Source organism: Scyliorhinus torazame, chromosome 4 (assembly GCF_047496885.1).
Source record: "Scyliorhinus torazame isolate Kashiwa2021f chromosome 4, sScyTor2.1, whole genome shotgun sequence".
NCBI classification, from domain to species: Eukaryota; Metazoa; Chordata; class Chondrichthyes; order Carcharhiniformes; family Scyliorhinidae; genus Scyliorhinus; species Scyliorhinus torazame.
The window spans coordinates 114,730,914-114,751,950 of record NC_092710.1 but is presented as its reverse complement, the minus strand read 5'-3'; the positions used below and the strand labels follow the sequence as shown (position 1 = coordinate 114,751,950).

The 21,037-nt window shown below is 47.4% G+C and overlaps 1 protein-coding gene across 1 annotated transcript in view; it reads right to left on the bottom strand.

Moving 5' to 3' along the window:
* Nucleotides 1–442: 442 nt before the first annotated feature.
* Nucleotides 443–21,037, bottom strand: part of LOC140410438 (G protein-coupled receptor 137Ba-like) — a 43,394-nt gene continuing 22,799 nt past the window's right edge. The window contains exons 4-7 of the mRNA XM_072498520.1: nucleotides 10,353–10,502; nucleotides 9,350–9,478; nucleotides 8,833–8,957; nucleotides 443–2,714 (exon numbers count right to left, since the gene is read on the bottom strand). Coding sequence (XP_072354621.1) covers nucleotides 2,567–2,714; nucleotides 8,833–8,957; nucleotides 9,350–9,478; nucleotides 10,353–10,502 — 552 coding nt within the window. The 3' untranslated portion in view covers nucleotides 443–2,566. The remainder of the gene's footprint in view (nucleotides 2,715–8,832; nucleotides 8,958–9,349; nucleotides 9,479–10,352; nucleotides 10,503–21,037) is intronic.

Sequence of the window (21,037 nt, the reverse complement as noted above, 5' to 3'; positions counted from 1 at the left end):
TTGTTTATTTGCCCTGGGGGATCTGAGGGGGTGTATATATTTGCTATGTTTGCTTTGTGTTAAACTCGGGGTGTTAATTTATTATTTATGTATAGGGGGGAGGGGGGCACGGGGGTTGTTTTAATTTGTTCTGTATTTAATATTATTGGATTTCTTTTCCATTCTGTTGTTGATATTTTGAGAAAACCTTAATAACAATTATTCTTTAAAAAAAAGAAGCTGACAGCCGTGTGGCTGAAAGTATTGTGCAATGAGTCTTGTTGTCTTCACTAAAAAAAATTGTCTCTAAGGTTCTGACACAGACTTTTGTAAATGCTATCTGTTTCTTCAATTACATCTTGGGTGTTTATGCTACCCAATAGGTGTTTAATTGGTTCGATCAACTGAAATGCATAAAAAAGGGAGCTGGACCAGTTCTTGAATAATAATCTTTATTGTCACAAGTAGGCTTATATTAAAAGGGCAATGAAGTTACTGTGAAAATTCCCTAGTCGCCACATTCCGGTGCCTGTTTGGGTTCACCGAGGGAGAATTCTGAATGTCCAAATTACCTAACAGCACGTCTTTCAGGACTTGTGGGAGGAAATCGGTGCACCCGGAGGAAACCCATGCAGACACTGGGAGAATGTGCAGACTCTGCATAGACGGGTAGCGATTACATTATATAGCAAGAATCTTTATACTTAAAAACTTGGGTAGTGTGAATTCTTGGGCAGACTTGGAACAACTGAGGCAGTAGGAAAGGAATGTTGTCAAATACGTTTCCTTTTTGGCTCTGGACGAGTAAATGCTTAATCATGCGGGGCTGGTTTGATCTTTTCATAGCTGTCAATTTTGCATGTTCAGAAATTATCACTAAAAGAGTAAAGAATTAAAGATTGTACTCATCCACCTTTATGTCAACTGTTGCACTAAGCTAACATGCTTATTCATGAGAAAGGATCAGGTAAATGTTTCTGAAGGCTCTCTGAAATTCGTGGTAGATTTGATGGTGGGAAAGAAGCTGAGAGTGGTGTAATTAAGAATATGAAGGGGCATTAATCTCAGAATATGAATTTGCTGGATCCAGGAAGGTGAGGGGTCTTTGGTAAATAAGATAGAGTATCACTGGCAAAAGCGAAGAAAATTGAAATTGGCCAACAGACCAGTCTTCTGAGCTATAGCTATGGTTTCTGGAACAACCATGGCCTTTTTGTGAGCCAACGTTCCTCAAATGTTATACGTGTGTTTCAGACATGCCAACTGGGCAATAGACTGCAATTCAGATTTTATACTACAGTGTCAATGTAATAATCTGGCTTCAGGGCCACAAAGTTGTGACTTAACCCCCACTTCAATTATTTCAGCAGAAAAGCTAGGCCGACTCCAATGCAGTACCAAGGAAGCGCCGCTGCACTTTGGAGCTGCTGGTCCTCACATGAGATATTAAATCAAGACCCTGTCCGTCCTCTCAGGTGGAGACGATCCCTTGGCACTATTGGAAGTGAGCAGGAAAGTTCTTCCAGTGTACCAGCCAATGTTTATCTCTCACCAACACTGTCTTTTCTTTAAAAACCTGGTTATTACCACATTGCTATCTGGGGTCCTTCGCTATTTGCAAACTGACTAAAACAATTTGGGAAGTCCTGATTCATGTTCTTTCTGAAATAAATAAAATAAATAAACTTTATTATTGTCACAAGTAGGCTTATATTAACACAGCAATGAAGTTACTGTGAAAAGCCCCATGTCGCCACAATCCGGCGCCTGTATTGGTATACGGAGAATTCAGAATGTCCAATTCACCTAACAGCACATCTTTCAGGACTTGTGGGAGGAAACCGGAGCACCTGGAGGAAACCCACGCAGACACAGGAAGAATGTGCAGACTCTGCACCGACAGTGACCCAAGCTGGGAATCAAACCTGGGACCCTGGTGCTGTGAAGCAACAGTGCTGCCCTAAGGACACTGGTGGGCTTTTTGCAATCCAACAGCTTTCATGGTGATTTTATCTGGTGGCGCTGGTCGACAAATTATCACATTTTGTTGAATTCAATGTCATGACTTTCTACGGTGGTGTTTTAATCTCAATCTCGGGATCACTCATCCAGTATCATAACATCTAGGACACCCAAGTGGATTTGTTTTTTTAAATGGAGTCTATTTCTGGCTTGCTGTCCAGCCATAAACAAAATTTAACAGTAGGCACAGTGTTCACTCCTATAGTATTGGCAACCAGAAAGATATTGTTAAAACAGGCTAAAATTTATTGTGATTCATTGTTTTGTAGGTTCTGAAGTGATGACTGTACAATATTTACAGAAATTGAAATAATTCTAATCTCTTTACATAAGGTTATATTAGTTAATCACAGATAAATGGAAAGCCATTATTTTCAAAGTTAGCATGGTCAGTAAAACAATATTCAGTACAAACCTTTGTGTATGCATGCACACACACACACACACACACACACACACAGTCCAAACCAACCACCAGTCTAGTTATCCATTTTTACTGTGCTTTTTCCTGAAATAATTGACAGTTGAAAAATGGGTAATCAGCTTATTAAAACGTGATCTCTTTTCAGATCATGAGTGAAGGAGAGTTTTGCGGCTGCATCTCTGCATGTATTGACACCTGGGCATCTGAAGCGAATGAAGCAAATTCCTCGTAATTGTAGCTTTGGTTCTTGGTTCCATAGTAATCGGCAATTTGGGATATGCTTGACGAGCTACAAAGAAAGATTACTGTGAATTCAGGGATTGTAATTATGTGCTTCATACTAGACTGCAGTAGAATGGTAAAATATTTTTCCAATGAAGGTGCAATTTAGTGTGGCCAATCCACCTACCCTGCACATCTTTGGGTTCTGGATTGTGCAACCCATGCAGACACTGGGAGAATCTGCAAACCACATGGGCAGTGACCCGGGGCCAGGATCAACCCCAGGTCCTAGGCTCCATGAGGCAGCAGCGCTAATCACTGTGTCGCATACTGCCCTACTGCAGCATGGTATTTTCCTAAACCTCAGCTGTGGCTCAAGAAACTGGGCTGTGCAGACTAGGAATATCCCAAATTTGATCTATGATTTTTTTGGTTATATCTGATCTCATTGTGATCCATTTGACATCCATGCCGCTTGCATAATGAATTTAAAACACTGCTAGCGTTCTTCTAGATGGTAAAGATCATGGGTTTGGAGGTTCGTGTCAAATGAGCCTTGATGTGTTGCTGGAGCACATCCTGTAGATGGTACACACTGCTGCGCAATAGTGGTGGAGGGAGTAAATATTTAAGGTAACGGATGGGGTGCAGATTAAGCGGGCTGCTTTATCCTGGATTAGACAAGCTTCTCGAGTGTTGTTGCACCACACTTTAGGAAGGGGATCTACTAGCATGGTATTACGGATGAGGGATTTCAGTTAAGTGCCGATACGAGCGAAGCTCAAGTTTCCATTGGAGTAGAGAAGGTTGAAGCAGTTTAAGAGTTCAAAGCTATGAAAGATTTTGATGGAGTAAATAAGAAACCATTTCTGCTTGCAAAGCGTTGGTGACTAGAGGATGCAGATTTAAGATAATTGACAAATAACCAACGGAGTTGCATTTTTTTAAAATGTGGAGTGTTGTGATCTGATATGCACTGCCTACATGAAGTGAAAGCAGATTCAATCGCAACTTCCAAGGAATGCCACACGAGGTCATTCTGCCCATCTTGTTCATGCCTGCTCTGCAAGAACAACTCTCATGAGATTACTCCTGCTTTTTCCCCATTGATAAGACTACCTGATATGTATTTGAAAAGGAGACACTGGGTACGGTTGGGAGTGCAGCTGATCAAAAGGAATATTGAAGCTTTTTACTTGCACTCATCAGGACTTTCACAAAAATGCCAAATGTAATGAGAACAACAATTTATACTTCATGAGAAGAGAGTACCGACTGGTTGGTAAGGGGGCTCTTGTAATAGTGTTGACATGGAGATTGCACCAATACATTCTCCATGGCAATGCTTATACCAATTTTCTCATGAAGTTTAAATTGTTCCCTTTACCTTTTGAATGTTCTGATAAGTGCAAAATAAAAAGCTTTGGCATACCTTTTTTTCAGTGATACCCGAAACACTTCTTCAGTGTTTCCCTCCCTTCCTCCTCTAACCAAAAAAAAAGACAATCACTGTAAGGATCCCAGCCGAGTAAAGGTCAAGGGGGAGACTCGTGGGCAGGTAGAAGTAGAAAGAAGCTGAACTGTGACATCACAGCCTACCGGTAAGTGATTGGCTGGTGACTGGTAAGTAGTTTTTCTTTTCCCTGAGGTGTTATCGTGCGGGGCGCAGTGGTTGCTGAGTGAGTGCTTGCTGAGAAGGGGAGTACATTTTTTTTTTAACTTACTGTTGGGAGTTTCCAGCTGAATCCGGTCGGAGTGAGGACAGAGTGACAGCTGGGTAAGTAGTAAAGATTTAAATTGTTTGCGCAGGCCCATAACAGCTGATTGTTGTTCTCGTGTGGGGCACAGTGGTTGCTAGTTAAGTGTTTTATTTTTACCTGTATTTAAGTTGGGACGTTTCTAAACCCTAGACACTATACTTGTAGTGTCCCCCACCCTTACACCTCCTTTAACCTGAGGGGTAGAGTGAATAACAGGTAAGCTCTTTCTTTTTCTTTTTTTATCTAGAGGGGATGGAAGGGAAGGCAGTGCAATGTTCCTCCTGCAGAATGTTTGAGGTGAGAGACGACGTCAGTGTCCCTGCTGATTTCACCTGTGGAAAGTGCACCCATCTCCAGCTCCTCAGAAACCGCGTTAGGGAGCTGGAGCTGGATGAAATTCGGATCATTCGGGAGGCAGAGGTGGTCATAGATAGCTTCAGGGATGTAGTTACTCTGAAGAATCAAGGTAGATGGGTGACGGTAAGAGGGGCTGGGAGGAAGCAGTCAGTGCAGGGATCCTCTGTGGTCGTTCCCCTCAGTAACAAGTATACCGTTTTGGATACTGTTGACGGGGATGACCTACCAGGGGTAAGCCACGGTGAACGGATCTCCAGCATAAGTCCGTCCCTGTGGCTCAGAAGGGAAGGAGGGAGAGCAGGAGACCAATAGTTATTGGGGACTCGATAGTTAGAGGGACAGATAGATGGTTCTGTGGCAGCGAAAGAGACTCACGGATGGTATGTTGCCTCCCGGGTGCCAGGGTCCATGATGTATCGGACCGTGTTTTCAGAATCCTTAAAGGGGAGGGGGAGCAGTCACAAGTCGTGGTACACATCGGTACCAACGACATAGGTAAGAGAAGGGACGGGGATTTAAAACCGGAATTTAGGGAGCTAGGGTAGAAGCTGAGAGCCAGGACAAACCATGTTGTCATCTGTGGTTTGTTGCCGGTGCCACGAGCTAGTGAGGTGAGGAACAGGGAGAGAGTGCAGATAAACACGTGGCTGCAGGGATGGTGTAGGAGGGAGGGTTTCAGGTTTGTGGATAATTGGAGCACATTCTGGGGAAGGTGGGACCTGTGCAGACAGGACGGCTTGCACCTGAACCAGAGGGGCACCAATATCCTGGGAGGAAAATTTGCTACGGCTCTTCGGGGGGGGGGGGGGTTTAAACTAATTTGTCAGGGGGATGGGAAAACGAGCTGTAGTCCAGAAGCCAGTGTCAAGAGTAGTGGGGTACTGAGGAGGGTATCAAGGTCGCAGGAGTGTACCGGCAGACAGAAAAGTGGGTTGAAGTGTGTCTACTTCAATGCCAGGAGCATCCGGAATAAGGTAGGTGAACTTAGAGCATGGATTGGTACTTGGGACTACGATGCTGTGGCCATTACAGAGACATGGTTAGAACAGGGACAGGAATGGTTGTTGGAGGTTCTGGGGTATAGATGTTTCAGTAAGAGTAGGGAAGGTGGTAAAAGAGGTGGAGGAGAAGCATTGTTCATCAAGGATAGTTTAACGGCTGCAGAAAGGCAGTTTGAAGGGGATCTGCCTACTGAGGTAATATGGGCCGAAGTTAAAAATAAGAAAGGAGCGGTCACATTGTTAGGAGTTTTCTATAGGCCCCCAAATAGTAACAGAGATGTGGAGGAAGAAATTGCAAAATAGATTATGGATAGGTGTGGAGGTCTCAGGGTGGTTGTCATGGGTGACTTTAACTTTCCAAATATTGATTGGAACCTCTATAGGTCGAACAGTTCGGATGGGGCAGTTTTTGTACAGTGTGTGCAGGAGGGTTTCCTGACACAATATGTGGATAGGCCGACAAAGGGGGGTGCTACGTTGGATTTGGTACTGGGTAATTAACCGGGCCAAGTGTTAGATTTGTTTGTGGGAGAGCACTTTGGAGATAGTGACCACAATTCGGTGTCTTTCACTATTGCAATGGAGAGGGATAGGGCCTTACGGCAGGGCAAGGTTTATAATTGGGGGAGGGGTAATTATGATGCGATTAGGCAAGAATTAGGGAGCATAAGATGTGAACAGAAACTGTCCGGGAAAGGCACAAATGAAAAGTGGAGCTTGTTCAAGGAACAGATACTGCGTGTCCTTGATAGGCATGCCCCTGTCAGGCAGGGAGGAAATGGCCGTGTGAGGGAACCATGGTTCACAAAAGAGGTTGAATGTCTTGTCAAAAGGAAGAGTATGTAAGGATGAGAAAACAAGGTTCAGTAGGGTCGCTTGAGGGTTACAAGGTAGCAAGGAATGAGCTGAAAAAAGGGCTTAGGAGAGCTAGGAGGGAGCACGAGAAGTCCTTGGCGGGTGGGATCAAGGAAAACCCCAAGGCTTATGTGAGAAAAGAATGACCAGGGTCAAGGACAGTAGTGGGAACTTGTGCATGGAGTCAAAGGAAATAGGAGAGGCGTTGAATTAATACTTTTCTTCAGTGTTCACAAAGGAGGTGGGCCATGTTTTTGAGGATGAGAGTGTGATTCAGGCAGGTAGGCTGGAGGAAGTAGATGTTCTGAGGAAGGATGTATTAGCAATTTTGAAAAACCTGAGGATCGACAAGTCTCCTGGGCCAGATGGGATGTACCCAAGGATTCTTTGGGAGGCAAGGGATGAGATTGCGGAATCTTTGGCTTTGATCTTTGCGTCCTCGCTGTCTACGGGGATAGTGCCAGAGGACTGGAGAGTGGCGAATGTTGTTCCTCTGTTCAAGAAAGGAAATAGGAATGACCCTGGTAATTATAGGCCAGTTAGTCTTACTTCGGTGGTCAGGAAGATAATGGAAAAGGTCTTGAAGGATAGGATTTATGACCATTTGGAAAGATGCAGCTTAATCCGGGATAGTCAACACGGATTCCTGAAGGGTAGGTCTTGCCTCACAAATTTGATTGAATTCTTTGAGGAGGTAACTAAGTTTGTCGATGAAGGTAGAGCAGTTGATGTCATATACATGGATTTTAGTAAATCATTTGATAAGGTTCCCCATGGTCCGCTCATGAAGAAAGTAAGGAGGTGTGGGATAGAGGGAAATTTGGCCAATTGGATAAGTAACTGGCTATCACATAGAAGACAGAGGATGGTGGTGGATGGAAATTTTTCAGACTGGAGACTAGTTACCAGCAGTGTACCACAGGGATCAGTGTTGGGTCCTCTGCTATTTGTGATTTTTATCAATGACTTGGAGGAGGGGGCTGAAGGGTGGGCCAGTAAATTTGCTGATGACACCAAGATTGGTGGAGTAGTGGATGAGGTGGAGGGCTGTTGTAGGCTGCAAAGAGACATTGATAGGATGCAGAGCTGGGCCGAAAAATGGCAGATGGAGTTTAACCCTGATAAGTGCGAGGTGATTCATTTTGGTAGAAAAAATTTGAATGCGGAATACAGGGTCAACGGCAGGGTTCTGAGGAATGTGGAGGAACAGAGAGATCTTGGGGTTCATGTCCCCAGATCTCTAAAGGTTGCCACTCCAGTGGATAGAGCCGTGAAGAAGGCTTATAGTGTGTTAGCGTTTATTAACAGGGGGATTGAGTTTAAGATCCACGGGGTTTGCTGCAACTATACATGACCCTGGTGAGACCACATTTGGAGTATTGTGTGCAGTTCTGGTCACCTCATTATTGGAAGGCTGTGGAAGCATTGGAAAGGGTGCAAAGGAGATTTACCAGGATGCTGCCTGGTTTGCAGGATAGGTCTTCTGAGGAAAGGTTGACGGAGCTAGGTCTTTTCTCTTTGGAGCGGAGGAGGATGAGAGGCGACTTTATAGAGGTGTATAAGATAATGAGGGGGATAGATAGAGTGGATGTTCAGAGACTATTTCCTCGGGTGGATGTAGCTGTTACAAGGGGGCATAACTATAAGATTTAGGGTGAGAGATATAGGAGGGATGTCCAAGGTAGGTTCTTTACTCAGAGTGGTTAGGGTGTGGAATGGACTGCCTGCTGTGATAGTGGAGTCAGACACTTTAGGAACTTTCAAGCAGTTATTGGAAAGGCACATTGAGCACACGAGAATGACAGGCAGTGGGATAGCTTGATCTTGGTTTCGGACAATGCTTGGCACAACATCGAGGCCCGAAGGGCCTGTTCTGTTCTGTACTGTTCTATGTTCTACATTACCAAATGGCTAATTGGAAAGTTCTTTCAGAGCCCTGGCTCAAGTGGCCTCCTGTGATGTACAATTCCAAGTTTCCCTTGAGTTGTAGTGGAGCCAGAGTACCCAATTCTTTTTTTGTTCCAATTAAGCAATTTGGCGTGGCCAATTCACCTACCCTGCACATCCTTTTGGGTTGTGGGGGTGAGACCCACAACAACACAGGGCGAATGTGCAAACTCGACATGGACCTGGACAGTGAATGGTGCCAGGATCGAAAATGGGTTTGTTGCGCCACCGTGTTGCCCCTCAGAAATGGGTTTCTAGTAATTACCTGCTGAGTGCACTGTGACAGGTGACATTCCAGGCTAAGTCATCATCACTGTCATACCGTCTGGGATTATCGAAGAAAAAGGCCCTGGGGGTGAATCCATGACTGCACGATATTCCATTCTCTATCTGCAACAGCATAAAAAAACCTGAGCAGTGAGTCTAGCAGAATAGCATGTTCAGACATACCTATCTGTATCATAAGATGCCAAGTGCCCGAGGGATTATTTTTCCATCTCTAAACATGGTTGTAATGGTTAAACCAATGACCACTGATGAGTGTGAATTTAAATGATACAAATTAAATGATGTAATGAGTGCCACTGTCATTCCTTCTCTGTGACCCTCCTGCGTCCGTATGACCCTGCTATTCCCTATGTGAGCCCTCCTTGGAGGTATACAAATGAATGTCTGAAAATTCATACACCTCCTACACCCGAGTACCTAACATGTCATCCTGTTACTGGAAATTCTGCAATCTAAAATAATGCCCAATTTAGACTACGGTTACACATACTTACCAGACTTTGGACGGGACTCCTTACACGAAAGAAGAGGACAACTAAAGTCGTTGGCAGCAGTTCCCAGATGAATAGGATTACTCCAAATACTAGATATCCTTTATCACCCAATTGGATTTGTAGATCTGCCTGTATGAGACAACTAATATATCAGTACCTCAACAATAACCTACATTTATATAACTCCTTTAATGAAATGTGCTTCCTAGGACTGTAATGAGACAGGATTCAACATCAAGACAAAGACATTTCCTTTAACCAATCCGCCTTGCCAAAGAGATAGTGCTTCAGAAGTATTTTACAGGAGTAAGAGAGGAAAATTTAAAACTTGGGGCTGAGGCAGCTCTAAGGATGGGCAGCAGGTGTGCAGAGCATTCCTCTGGGCCTCCCGTGCCTCCAGCCAGCCTCTCTTTTCCTCTCCCTCTCCTATCTCCACCCCACCCCCAACCCTGGCCTGAGAACCGCGCCACCAGTGTTTGCTGTTCCTCCAATCACACAATTTCTCTCCCACATCTGCAGCTGACATGCTCAGTAGTAAATGTGGGAGAGGAAATGGCCTGTGACTGGTGGAACAGCTCCTTGCAGGATCTGGCACTCCACTTACCTGTCCTACCAGCATTTTGAAAACTGGTTCTGCAGCCAAAATAGATGGGCTTTATGGGCTGCATCTAGCCTATGCATCATGAGTTGGACAAGTCTGAACTAAAGGGGGATAAGCAATTTTACACAATGATTTGCCACAATGTGGAATGCGCTGTCTGAAAGGGTGGTGGAAGAGGATTCAATGGTAACTTTCAAAAGGGAGTTGGATATAATTCCTGGAGGGCAAAAAATGCAGGGCTATAGGAGAAGAGCTGGGGAGCAAGACTAATCGAATAGATCATATTGAGAACCAAATAAGCATGATGCACCAAATAGCTTCCTTCAGTACAGTATGATTCTATTAAACCATGTGGGAAAACCATGGAAGTCCCAGACTTACCTGATTCAAATAAGTACTAACCTGATCAGACACGTTGTACCAGTCATAATCAAAAGTGTTGATGTGGTTATAGGAGGTGAGTGCGATAGCAACCAAATTGTAGCAGGCCCTTGATGTATACAGTAATATAATTACCACTCCCACCACTACAATCTGACACAGAGATGTCCCCTGAAAATACAAACATAATATAAGTTCTTTTCAGCCCAACACCTTCCTTTTTTGATCGCCATTCAAATATATAAATAGCAATATTTGATACCAATATTCAGAAAATATTTCCACTTGTGAAGTATAATGGACTAAATCATACAGTGGGTTTACACAATGTTCTGACACCTTTGGGATCTGAATGTGAATCCAGCTTGAACTGAGCCTACCTCACTCTTTAACTGAAATCATAGAATTTACAGTGCAGAAGGAGGCCATTCGGCCCATCGAGTCTGTACCGGCTCTTGGAAAGAGCACCCTACCCAAGGTCAACACCTCCACCCTATCCCCATAACCCCACCCAACACTAAGGTCAATTTTGGACACTAAGGGGCAATTTAGCATGGCCAATCCACTTAACCCACACATCTTTAGACTGTGGGAGGAAACCGGAGCACCCGGAGGAAACCCACGCAGACATGGGGAGAACGTACAGACTCCGCACAGACAGTGACCCAAGCCGGAATCGAACCTGGGATCCTGGAGCTGTGAAGCAATTGTGCTATCCACAATGCTACCATGCATTGAGTTTGCATTGATCATCATAGACTAGTAGTTCCCTCCAAAAGGTCTTAAGAATGGTTTAGTATGGAGAGTTATGCATGTGATTGACTAAGTTTGGGGAACTCAGTGCTTATAGATGTTACAACACAGGTCATTCTCTCCATTTTGTCTCTGCTGGCTCTTTATTGGAATAATCCAGTACATAGCGTACTATCTCATATTCTCCCCCATATACCTGTAACACTTTCTACATCTGATATTAATCCACTGCTCCTTTTTAAAAAAAACTTTTTATTAAGGCAGTTTAATTTTATAGCAATAAACAATACAAATGTACACATAGTTCAGTGCATAACATATCCCTCCATTTCCCATTGTTCCCATCTACTTTAAACACAAAATAACCTACCCCCTAACCCCCCCACCCTCCCCCTTATTGAATCTGCTGACAGTTTTGTTTTCTCCGAGGAAGTCGATAAACGGCTGCCACCTCCGGACCAACCCTCACGTTGATCCTCTCAGGGCGAATTTAATTTTCTCATATCTGAGAAACCCAGCCTTGTCACTAACCCAAACCCCTGATTTTGGTGGCTTTGAGTCCCTCCACGCTAATAAGATCCGTCTCCGGGCTACCAAGGAGGCAAAGGCCAAAATGTCAGCCTCTCTCGCCCCCTGGATTCCCGGATCTTCCGACACTCCAAAAATCGCCACCTCTGGACTCGCTGCCACCCTTGTTTTTAGCACCGTGGACATGACATCCGCAGATCCCTGCCAGTATCCCCTAAGCTTCGGGCATGCCCAAAACATATGGACATGGTTTGCTGGCCCTCCCGAACACCTCACACACTTGTCCTCTATCCTAAAAAAACTTGCTCAGCCGTGCCACCGTTATGTGTGCCCGGTGGGGGCAGCACGGTGACGCAGTGGGTTAGCCCTGTTGCCTCACTGCGCCGAGGTCCCAGGCTCGATCCCGGCTCTGGGTCACTCTCCTTGTGGAGTTTGCACATTCTCCCCGTGTATGCGTGGGTTTCGCCCCCACAACCCAAAGATGTGCAAGGTAGGTGGATTGAACAGGCTAAATTGCCCCTTAATTGAAAAAAAAAGAATTGGGTACACTAAATTTATTTTTTTTTAAATGTTTTAAATGTGTGCCCGGTGAACCACCTTGAATTGTATCAGGCTGAGCCTGGTACATGTTGAGGACATGTTGACTCTGCTCAGAGCTTCCTCCCACAGACCTACACCTACCTCCTCTCCCAGCTCATCTTCCCATTTATGCTTTATCTCCCCTATTTGAGTTTCCTCCCACTCTGAGTTCTTTGTAGATATCCAAAACCTTCCCCTCCCCCACCCCCGTTTTTGAAACTACCTTGTCCTGTATCCCCTGTGGCGGTAGAAGCGGAAAGGTCGCAACCTGCCTTTGCACAAAATCCCTTATCTGCATATATCGAAACCCATTCCCTCCCGGCAATTCAAACTCCTCCTCCAAATCCTGGGAGGTACTGGAAAACAAACATAAACCTCGGGAGGACGGTCATTTTTACGGTCTATACCCTCCCCGCCAGTGACAACGGCAGTATGTCCCACCTCCGAAGGTCTTCCTTCATTTCTTCAACTAGCTGGGTCAAATTTAAGTTATGTAACTGCTCCCAACCTCGTGACACCGGAATTCCCAAATAACGGAATCTCCCTCCTAAAGCTTTAAATGGCAGCTTCCCAGTATCCTTTCCTGCCCCCTCACCTGGAGCACAAAAACCTCATTTTTACTCATTTCAATTTGTACCCCAAGAACCGGCCAAATACCCCTAAGATCTGCATAATCTCCCCCATCCTCCCTAATGGGTCAGCAAAGTATAGGAGTAGGTCGTCCGCATATAATGAGACCCTGTGTTCCATCCCCCACCCCCACCCGGACTAGCCCCTTCCAGTCCTTTGAAGCTCTCAGCACCATCGCCAATGGCTTTATGGCCAAGACAAACAACAGTGGGGAGAGAGGACATTCTTGCCTTGTCCCTCGGTGCAATTTAAAGTAGTCCGAACTCAGCCGATTCTTCCGCACACTCGCCACCGGTGCCTGGTATAGCAACCGAACACAGTCAATAAAGCCCTGCCCAAACCCAGGACCTCCCACAGATAATGCCATTCCACCCGGTCGAAGGCCTTTTCCGCATCCATAGCGACCACTACCTCCATCTCCCTCCCCTCGGAGGGTGCCATGATCACATTTAGGAGCCTTCTAATGTTGGCCATTAGCTGCCTGCCTTTAACAAATCCTGTCTGGTCTTCCTGTATCACCTCCGAACACAGTCCTCTATCCTTGAGGCCAAACTTTTGGCCATCAATTTGGCATCGACATTCATTAGGGAGATTGGTCTGTATGACCCACATTGCTCTGGGTCCTTCTCCCGCTTCAGGATCAATGATATTGAAGCCTGCGACATTGTTGGGGGAAGGACACCTCGCTCCCTAGCCTCATTAAATGCCCTCACCAGTGGCGGGCCCAGCATCCCAGAGAATTTCATGTAGACTTCCACAGGGTAGCTGTCCGGTCCTGGGGACTTGCCCGATTGCATGGCCTCCAACCCCTCTACTACTTCTGAAATCCCGATCTGGGCTCCCAGCCCCTCCACTAACCCTTCCTCCAGCTTCAGAAACTCCAATCCTTCCAAAAACTGTTTCTTCCCCACCATCCCAGCTGGGGGTTCCAATTCATACAGCCGACTGTAAAACTCCGAAAACACCCCATTCACCCCTGCTGGGTCCAAGACCGTGTTCCCCCCTCTGTCCTTCATTCTCCCTATCTCTTCCTTAGCTGGTGTGCTAGCATCCTACTGGCCTTCTCACCATACTCCTGTACTGTCCCTCTCGCTTTCCTCAACTGCCCCACTACCTTCCCTGTGGATATCAGACCAAACTCCATCTGCAGCTTCTGCCGCTCCTTCAACAGTCCCGCCTCCGGGGCTTCAGAATACCTTATGTCCACCTGGAATATTTCCCTTACCAGCCTATCCATCTCTACCCACTCCACCTTCTCCCTATGAGCCCGTATCGAAATTAGCTCCCCCCTAATCACTGCCTTCAGCGCTTCCCATACCATTACTGCCGAAACTTCCCCTGTATCATTTATCTCCAAATAATCAACTGTTTCTTTAAAAAATGTAATTCCCCAGGACCTGGGGAATTAAGTTTAAGTCTCCTCATGATAATTTTAAATTGGGCCCTTATCACTGTCACATCAAACAGGAAGTCTTCCTTATTCACCTAGTCAAACACTCCCATGCCCTCCTGGTCGGCCCCCTTCCCCCTCCAGTCTGACCCACTCATCTTTGAAATCTATCTTCTCCCTTTAAATTGTCCCTTTAAACACCTCCTTTAAGGCAGCTAGAAGGGACCATTCCTTTCTTCCCGGTGCCCCAGTTACTCCCTGCCGATGCAGCTGGGGGCACCCTTCACTGCTCCTGCCTCATCCAGCCTGAGTGAGGAAGGTTTGGCGAGACAGGGACTTCAGAATACCAATGTGGGTAAGTCTATCAAGAGTGTCAATCCACTGGAGATTTTCACTCTGGAGGAGTTATGGGTATCCATGTTGCAAGTGTGTGGACTACACAAATCCAATCATTGTTGGTTTGCCTGCCACCTCTAATGAAACAGGTGGAAGACTCGTATCTGCCCTTACATTGCGTTACAAGAGGCTGAATCATTGTTGTTTTTTAAAAAAAAAAAATATTTTATTCAATTTTTCGGCCAAACAAAACAATACAAAGGTTTTCCCTTTTTCCAACAATAAAACAATATAAATAAGTGACCGTTTTAACAAGTAAATAAATAATATATAAACTAAATGGCAACTGCCATAACAAAAATAATAACTCTCCAGATAATAAAATCAAACCATCCAATATACATAACCAAGTACAAATATCTATACCAAAACCACCCCTGAGGACCCACCCGAGCCCCCCCCCCCACCCCTCCCCCCTGGGTTGCTGCTGTTACCTTCCCATTTCCTTTATCGTTCTGCGAGGTAGTCAATGAACGGTTGCCACCGCCTGGTGAACCCTTGAGCCGAACCCCTCAGCGCAAACTTTATCCGTTCTAGTTTTATAAACCCTGCCATGTCCTTTATCCAGGTCTCCACGCCCGGTGTTTTGGCTTCCTTCCACATAAGCAATATCCTTCGCCGGGCTACTAGGGACGCAAAGGCCAAAACATCAGCCTCTCTCGCCTCCTGCACTCCCGGCTCTTCTGCAACCCCAAATATAGTCAACCACCAGCCTGGCTCGACCCGGACCCCCACCACCTTCGAAAGCACCTTTGCCACCCCCATCCAGAACCCCTGCAGTGCCGGGCATGACCAAAACATGTGGGTGTGGTTTGCTGGGCTTCTCGAACATCTCCCACACCTATCCTCTACCCCGGAAAATTTACTAAGCCTTGCTCCGGTCATATGCGCCCTGTGCAAGACCTTGAATTGTATCAGGCTTAGCCTGACACACGAGGACAACGAGTTTACCCTTCGTAGGGCATCAGCCCACAGCCCCTCCTCAATCTCTTCCCCCAGCTCTTCTTCCCATTTTCCCTTCAGCTCATCCACCATGCTCTCCCCCTCATCTCTCATTTCCCTGTATATATCCGACACCCTACCATCCCCCACCCATGTCCCTGAGATCACTCTATCTTGAATCTCCTGCGTCGGGAGCTGCGGGAATTCCCTCACCTGTTGCCTCGCAAAAGCCCTCAGTTGCATGTACCGAAATGCATTCCCTTGGGGCAACCAATATTTTTCCGTCAGCTCTCCCAGACTCGCAAACGTCCCGTCTACGAACAGATCTCTCAGTTGCACAATCCCAGCTCTCTGCCATGCTCCAAATCCCCCATCTATTCTCCCTGGGACAAACCTATGATTATTTCATATCGTGGACCGCACCGAGGCTCCCGTCCTTCCCCTATGCCGTCTCCACTGCCCCCAAATTTTCAGTGTTGCCACCACCACTGGACTTGTGGTGTATTTCTTCGGGGAGAACGGCAACGGCGCCGTCGCCAGTGCTTGTAGGCTGGTTCCTTTGCAGGACGCCATCTCCAATCTCTTCCACGCCGCTCCCTCCCCTTCTCCCATCCACTTACACACCATTGAGATATTGGCGGCCCAGTAGTATTCACTTAGGCTCGGTAGTGCCAGTCCCCCCTATCCCTGCTACGCTGCAAGAACCCCCTCCTTACTCTCGGGGTCTTCCCAGCCCACACAAAACTCATGACACTTTTCTCAATTTTCTTGAAAAAAGCCTTCGTGACCATCACCGGGAGACACTGAAACACAAAAAGTATCTCGGGAGGACTACCATTTTGACCGCCTGCACCCTACCCGCCAGTGACAGGGGCACCATGTCCCATCTCTTAAAATCCTCCTCCATCTGTTCCACCAATCGTGTTAAATTAAGCCTATGTAAGGTTCCCAACTCCTGGCTATCTGAATCCCTAAGTACCGGAAGTCTCTTGTTACCTTCCTCAGCGGTAAATCATCTATTCCCCTGCTCTGCTCCCCCGGATGCACCACAAACAACTCACTCTTCCCCATATTCAATTTGTACCCTGAAAATTCCCCAAACTCCCTGAGTGTCTGCATTATCTCAGGCATCCCCTCCACTGGGTCCGCAACATACAGCAATAAATCATCTGCATACAATGATACCCGGTGTTCTTCTCCTCCCCGAGTACTCCCCTCCACTTCCTGGAGCCCCTCAGTGCTATGGCCAGGGGCTCAATCGCCAATGCAAACCGTAACGGAGACAGGGGACACCCCTGCCTCGTCCCTCTATAAAGACGGAAGTAGTCAGACCTCTGCCTGTTCGTGATCACACTTGCCACCGGGGCCCTATATATCAGCTGTACCCATCCAATAAACCCCTCTCCAAAACCAAATCTCTTCAACACTTCCCATAGGTAGTCCCACTCCACTCTGTCGAATGCATTCTCGGCGTCCATCGCCACCACTATCTCCGCCTCCCCCTCTGGTGGGGGGCATCATCATCACCCCTAGCAGCCTCCGTATGTTCGTGTTCAGCTGTCTCCCCTTAACGAACCCAGTTTGATCATCGTGGACCACCCCCGGGACACAGTCCTCTATCCTCGTCGCCACCACCTTGGCCAGGAGCTTAGCATCTACGTTTAAAAGGGAAATGGGCCTATAGGATCCACACTGCAGCGGGTCTTTTTCCTTCTTCAAAAGGAGCGATATCGTCGCCTCCGACATAGTCGGGGGCAACTTCCCCCTTTCCCTGGCCTCATTAAAGGTTTGCGTCAAAAGCGGGGCCAGTAGGTCCATATATTTCCTATAAAATTCCACCGGGAATCCGTCCGTCCCGGGGCCTTCCCCGCCTGCATGCTCCCAATCCCCTTTACCACCTCCTCCATCTCAATCTGTGCTCCCAATCCCGCTCTCTCCTGCTCCTCCACCTTCGGGAATTCCAGCTGATCCAGGAAACACATCATTCCCTCCTTCCCTTCCGAGGGCTGAGCCTTATATAACCTCTCATAGAATGCCTTGAACACCCCGTTCACTCTCTCCGCTCCCCGTTCCATCTCTCCCTCCTCATCTCTCACCTCACCTATCTCCCTCGCTGCTCCCCTCTTCCTCAATTGGTGGGCCAGTAGCCGACTCGCCTTCTCTCCATACTCATACTGTACACCCTGTGCCCTCCTCCACTGTGCCTCTGCCTTACCCGTGGTCAGCAGGTCAAATTCCACATGTAACCTTTGTCTTTCCCTGTACAGTCACTCCTCCGGTGCCTCTGCATATTACCTGTCCACCCTCAGAAGTTCTTTCAACAATCGCTCCCTTTCTTTACCCTCTTGCTTCCCATTATGTGCCCTTATGGATATCAGTTCCCCTCTGACCACTGCCTTCAATGCCTCCCAGACCACTCCCACCTGAACCTCTCCATTGTCATTAAGCTCCAAGTACCTTTCGATACACCCCCTCACCCTTAGACATACCCCCTCATCCGCCAATAAGCCCATATCCATTCTCCAGAGTGGGTGCTGTTCTTTTTCCTCTCCTACCTCCAGATCTACCCAGTGTGGAGCGTGGTCCGAGATGGCTATGGCCGTGTACTCCGTCCCTGTCACCTTCGGAATCAGTGCCCTTCCCAAGATAAAAAAGTCTATCCGTGAGTATACTTTGTGAACATGGGAGAAAAATGGTCTATCAGTTTCAGGTGCGTCTCTTGCAACATAACGACATCTGCCTTTAATTTCTTTAGGTGTGCGAGTACCCGTGCCCTTTTAATCGGCCCGTTCAGCCTCTCACGTTCCACGTGATCAACCGGGTTGGGGGGCTCTTTACCCCCCACCCCTTGTCGACTAGCCATCCCCTTTTTTAACCCAGCTCCTCACCCGGTTCCCACGTACCCATATATCCCACCGACGGTGCCCTCCCGCCTCGACCACCCCATCCCATAACAGCTCCCCCTTCTCCTTAGCAGCAGCAACCCAGTTAACCCCCCCCCCCCCCTCCGCTAGATCCCCCTCTGGCGTAATTGCACCCCCCATGTTGCTCCCAGAAGTCAGCGAACTCTGGCTGACCTCGGCTTCCCCCCTTGTCCTCGACCCCCACTGTGTGAGGCCCCCTCCTTCCTGCGTCCCCGTTCCCGCCACAATTACCATAGCACGGGGACAAAGCCCACGTTTCCCACTCGGCCCCGCCCCTAATGCCGCATTTCTCTCCTCCTTCCCCTTTCCATCCCACCGGCGCCCACAGTTCCTCATACTCCCCCCACTCCCCCGCCCCCCCCAACATGGGGAAGAGAGAAAAGTTACAGGATCACAGAATTAACAATTGAAAAATCATCCCCCCCCCCCACTTCCCCTTCCTCGCCCCACATAATCACCCCACCACTTTGTCCCAGAAGCTCTTTCTCTCGCCAGACTATTCCAGCTTCTCGTCCACAATGAATGTCCACGCCTCTTCTGCCGTCTCAAAGTAGTGGTGCTTCCCTTGGTATGTGACCCACAGTCTCGCCGTTTGCAACATTCCAAACTGGACCTTCTTTTTGTGAAGCACCGCCTTAGCCCGATTGAAACTTGCCCTCCTTCTCGCCACCTCCGCACTCCAATCCTGGTATACGCGGATTACCGCGTTCTCCCACCTACAGCTCCGAATTTTCTTCGCCCATCTGAGGACCGTCTCTCTGTCATTGTAGCGGAGAAACCTCACCACTATAGCTCGAGGTATTTCTCCAGCCTTTGGTCTTCGCGCCAGAACTCGATAGGCTCCCTCCACCTCCAAAGGGCCCGTCGGGGCCTCGGATCCCATTAGCGAGTGAAGCATCGTGCTCACATATGTCCCAACGTCCGCCCCTTCTGCGCCTTCGGGAAGACCCAGGATTCTTAAATTCTTCCGCCTCGAGCTATTCTCCAGTGCTTCCAACCTCTCCACACACCTTTTGTGCTGTGCCTCGTGCATTTCTGCCTTCACCACCAGGCCCTGGATTTCATCCTCGTTTTCAGCAGTCTTTGCCTTCACGACCCGAAGCTCCAGCTCTTGGGTCCTCTGCTCCTCCTATAGCCCTTCAATCGCCTGTAATATCGGGGCCAACACTTCCTTCTTCAGCTCCTTCTTCAGCTCTTCCACACAGCGCCGCAGGAACTCTTGTTGCTCCGGGCCCCATAACAAACGGCCACCTTCCAACGCCATCTTGCTTTGAGCTTCCCTTCCTTGCCGCTGCTCCAGAGGATCCTCCGTAATCCGGCCGCTATCCTCTCCTTTTTCCATGCGTGTCCGGGGGGATTCCCTTCTGGTTTACCGCACAGTGTTTTTGGCCGTTTAAATTGCCGTTGGGGCTCCTATTAAGAGCCCAAAACTCCGTTCCAACGGGAGATGCCAAAATGTGCGGCTTAGCTGGTCATCACCGCACCCGGAAGTCCCCGAGGCTGAATCATTGTTAATGAGCAGCAGCCCACCATTCTATCTGCATTACAAATTAATTTCAGAAGCTAGAACATCTTTTAACACAAACGGTGGTAGTTTGAGACCTGAGCAGCATGTTGGACTTGAACATTGATGGCTATAAAAAGGGAACATATTCATTGTATGCTTGAGAGCAGAAAAGTGTTTGAGCTGCTTTTACTGACAATTTGTATCAAGGGCAGCACGGTAGCATAGTGGTTAGCACAATTGCTTCACAGCTCCAGGGTCCCAGGTTCGATTCCCGGCTTGGGTCACTGTCTGTGCGGAGTCTGCACGTTCTCCCCGTGTGTGCGTGGGTTTCCTCCGGGTGCTCCGGTTTCCTCTCACAGTCCAAAGATGTGCAGGTTAGGTGGATTGGCCATGATAAATTGCCCTTAGTGTCCAAAATTGCCCTTAGTGTTGGGTGGGGTTACTGGGTTATGAGGATAGGGTGGAGATGTGGGCTTGGGTAGGGTGCTCTTTCAAAGATTCGATGGGCCAAATGGCCTCCTTCTGCACTGTAAATTCTATTCTATGATCTGGATGAAATTAAGAAAACAAACAGGATGTAGAGTGTTGTTAAGACAGAGGTCGATAGGTTCTTGATTAATAAGGGCATCAGGACTTATGGGGAGGAGGGAAGAGAATGGGAATGAGAAACATATCAGCAATGTTTGAACGGCAGAGCAGGCCGATGGGCCGAATGGCCTAATTCTGCTCCTATGTCTTATGGTCTTATGATACAGGAGGAAATCCTTTTACTGGGTAATATGGGAAGATACAAATTGAGCGATTGTTCCATTGGTTCCTTTATTCTGATGGGACCATACGGAGGGAGAGAACATACCCTGACTATATGATATAGAGTATGACATGATGGCAATACCCAAAAATGGAACTGAAGTGTTGCCAGTAGCAAGCAATTAGATGGTCCCATCAGAGCGATGAGCCTACAAAGCCACCGAATATAGTTCTTTATTTGTTCCCAAATCATTTGTTTCTTTTGGTTATGGGAGGTGATACAGGTTATGGTTGAAGCATTGATAGG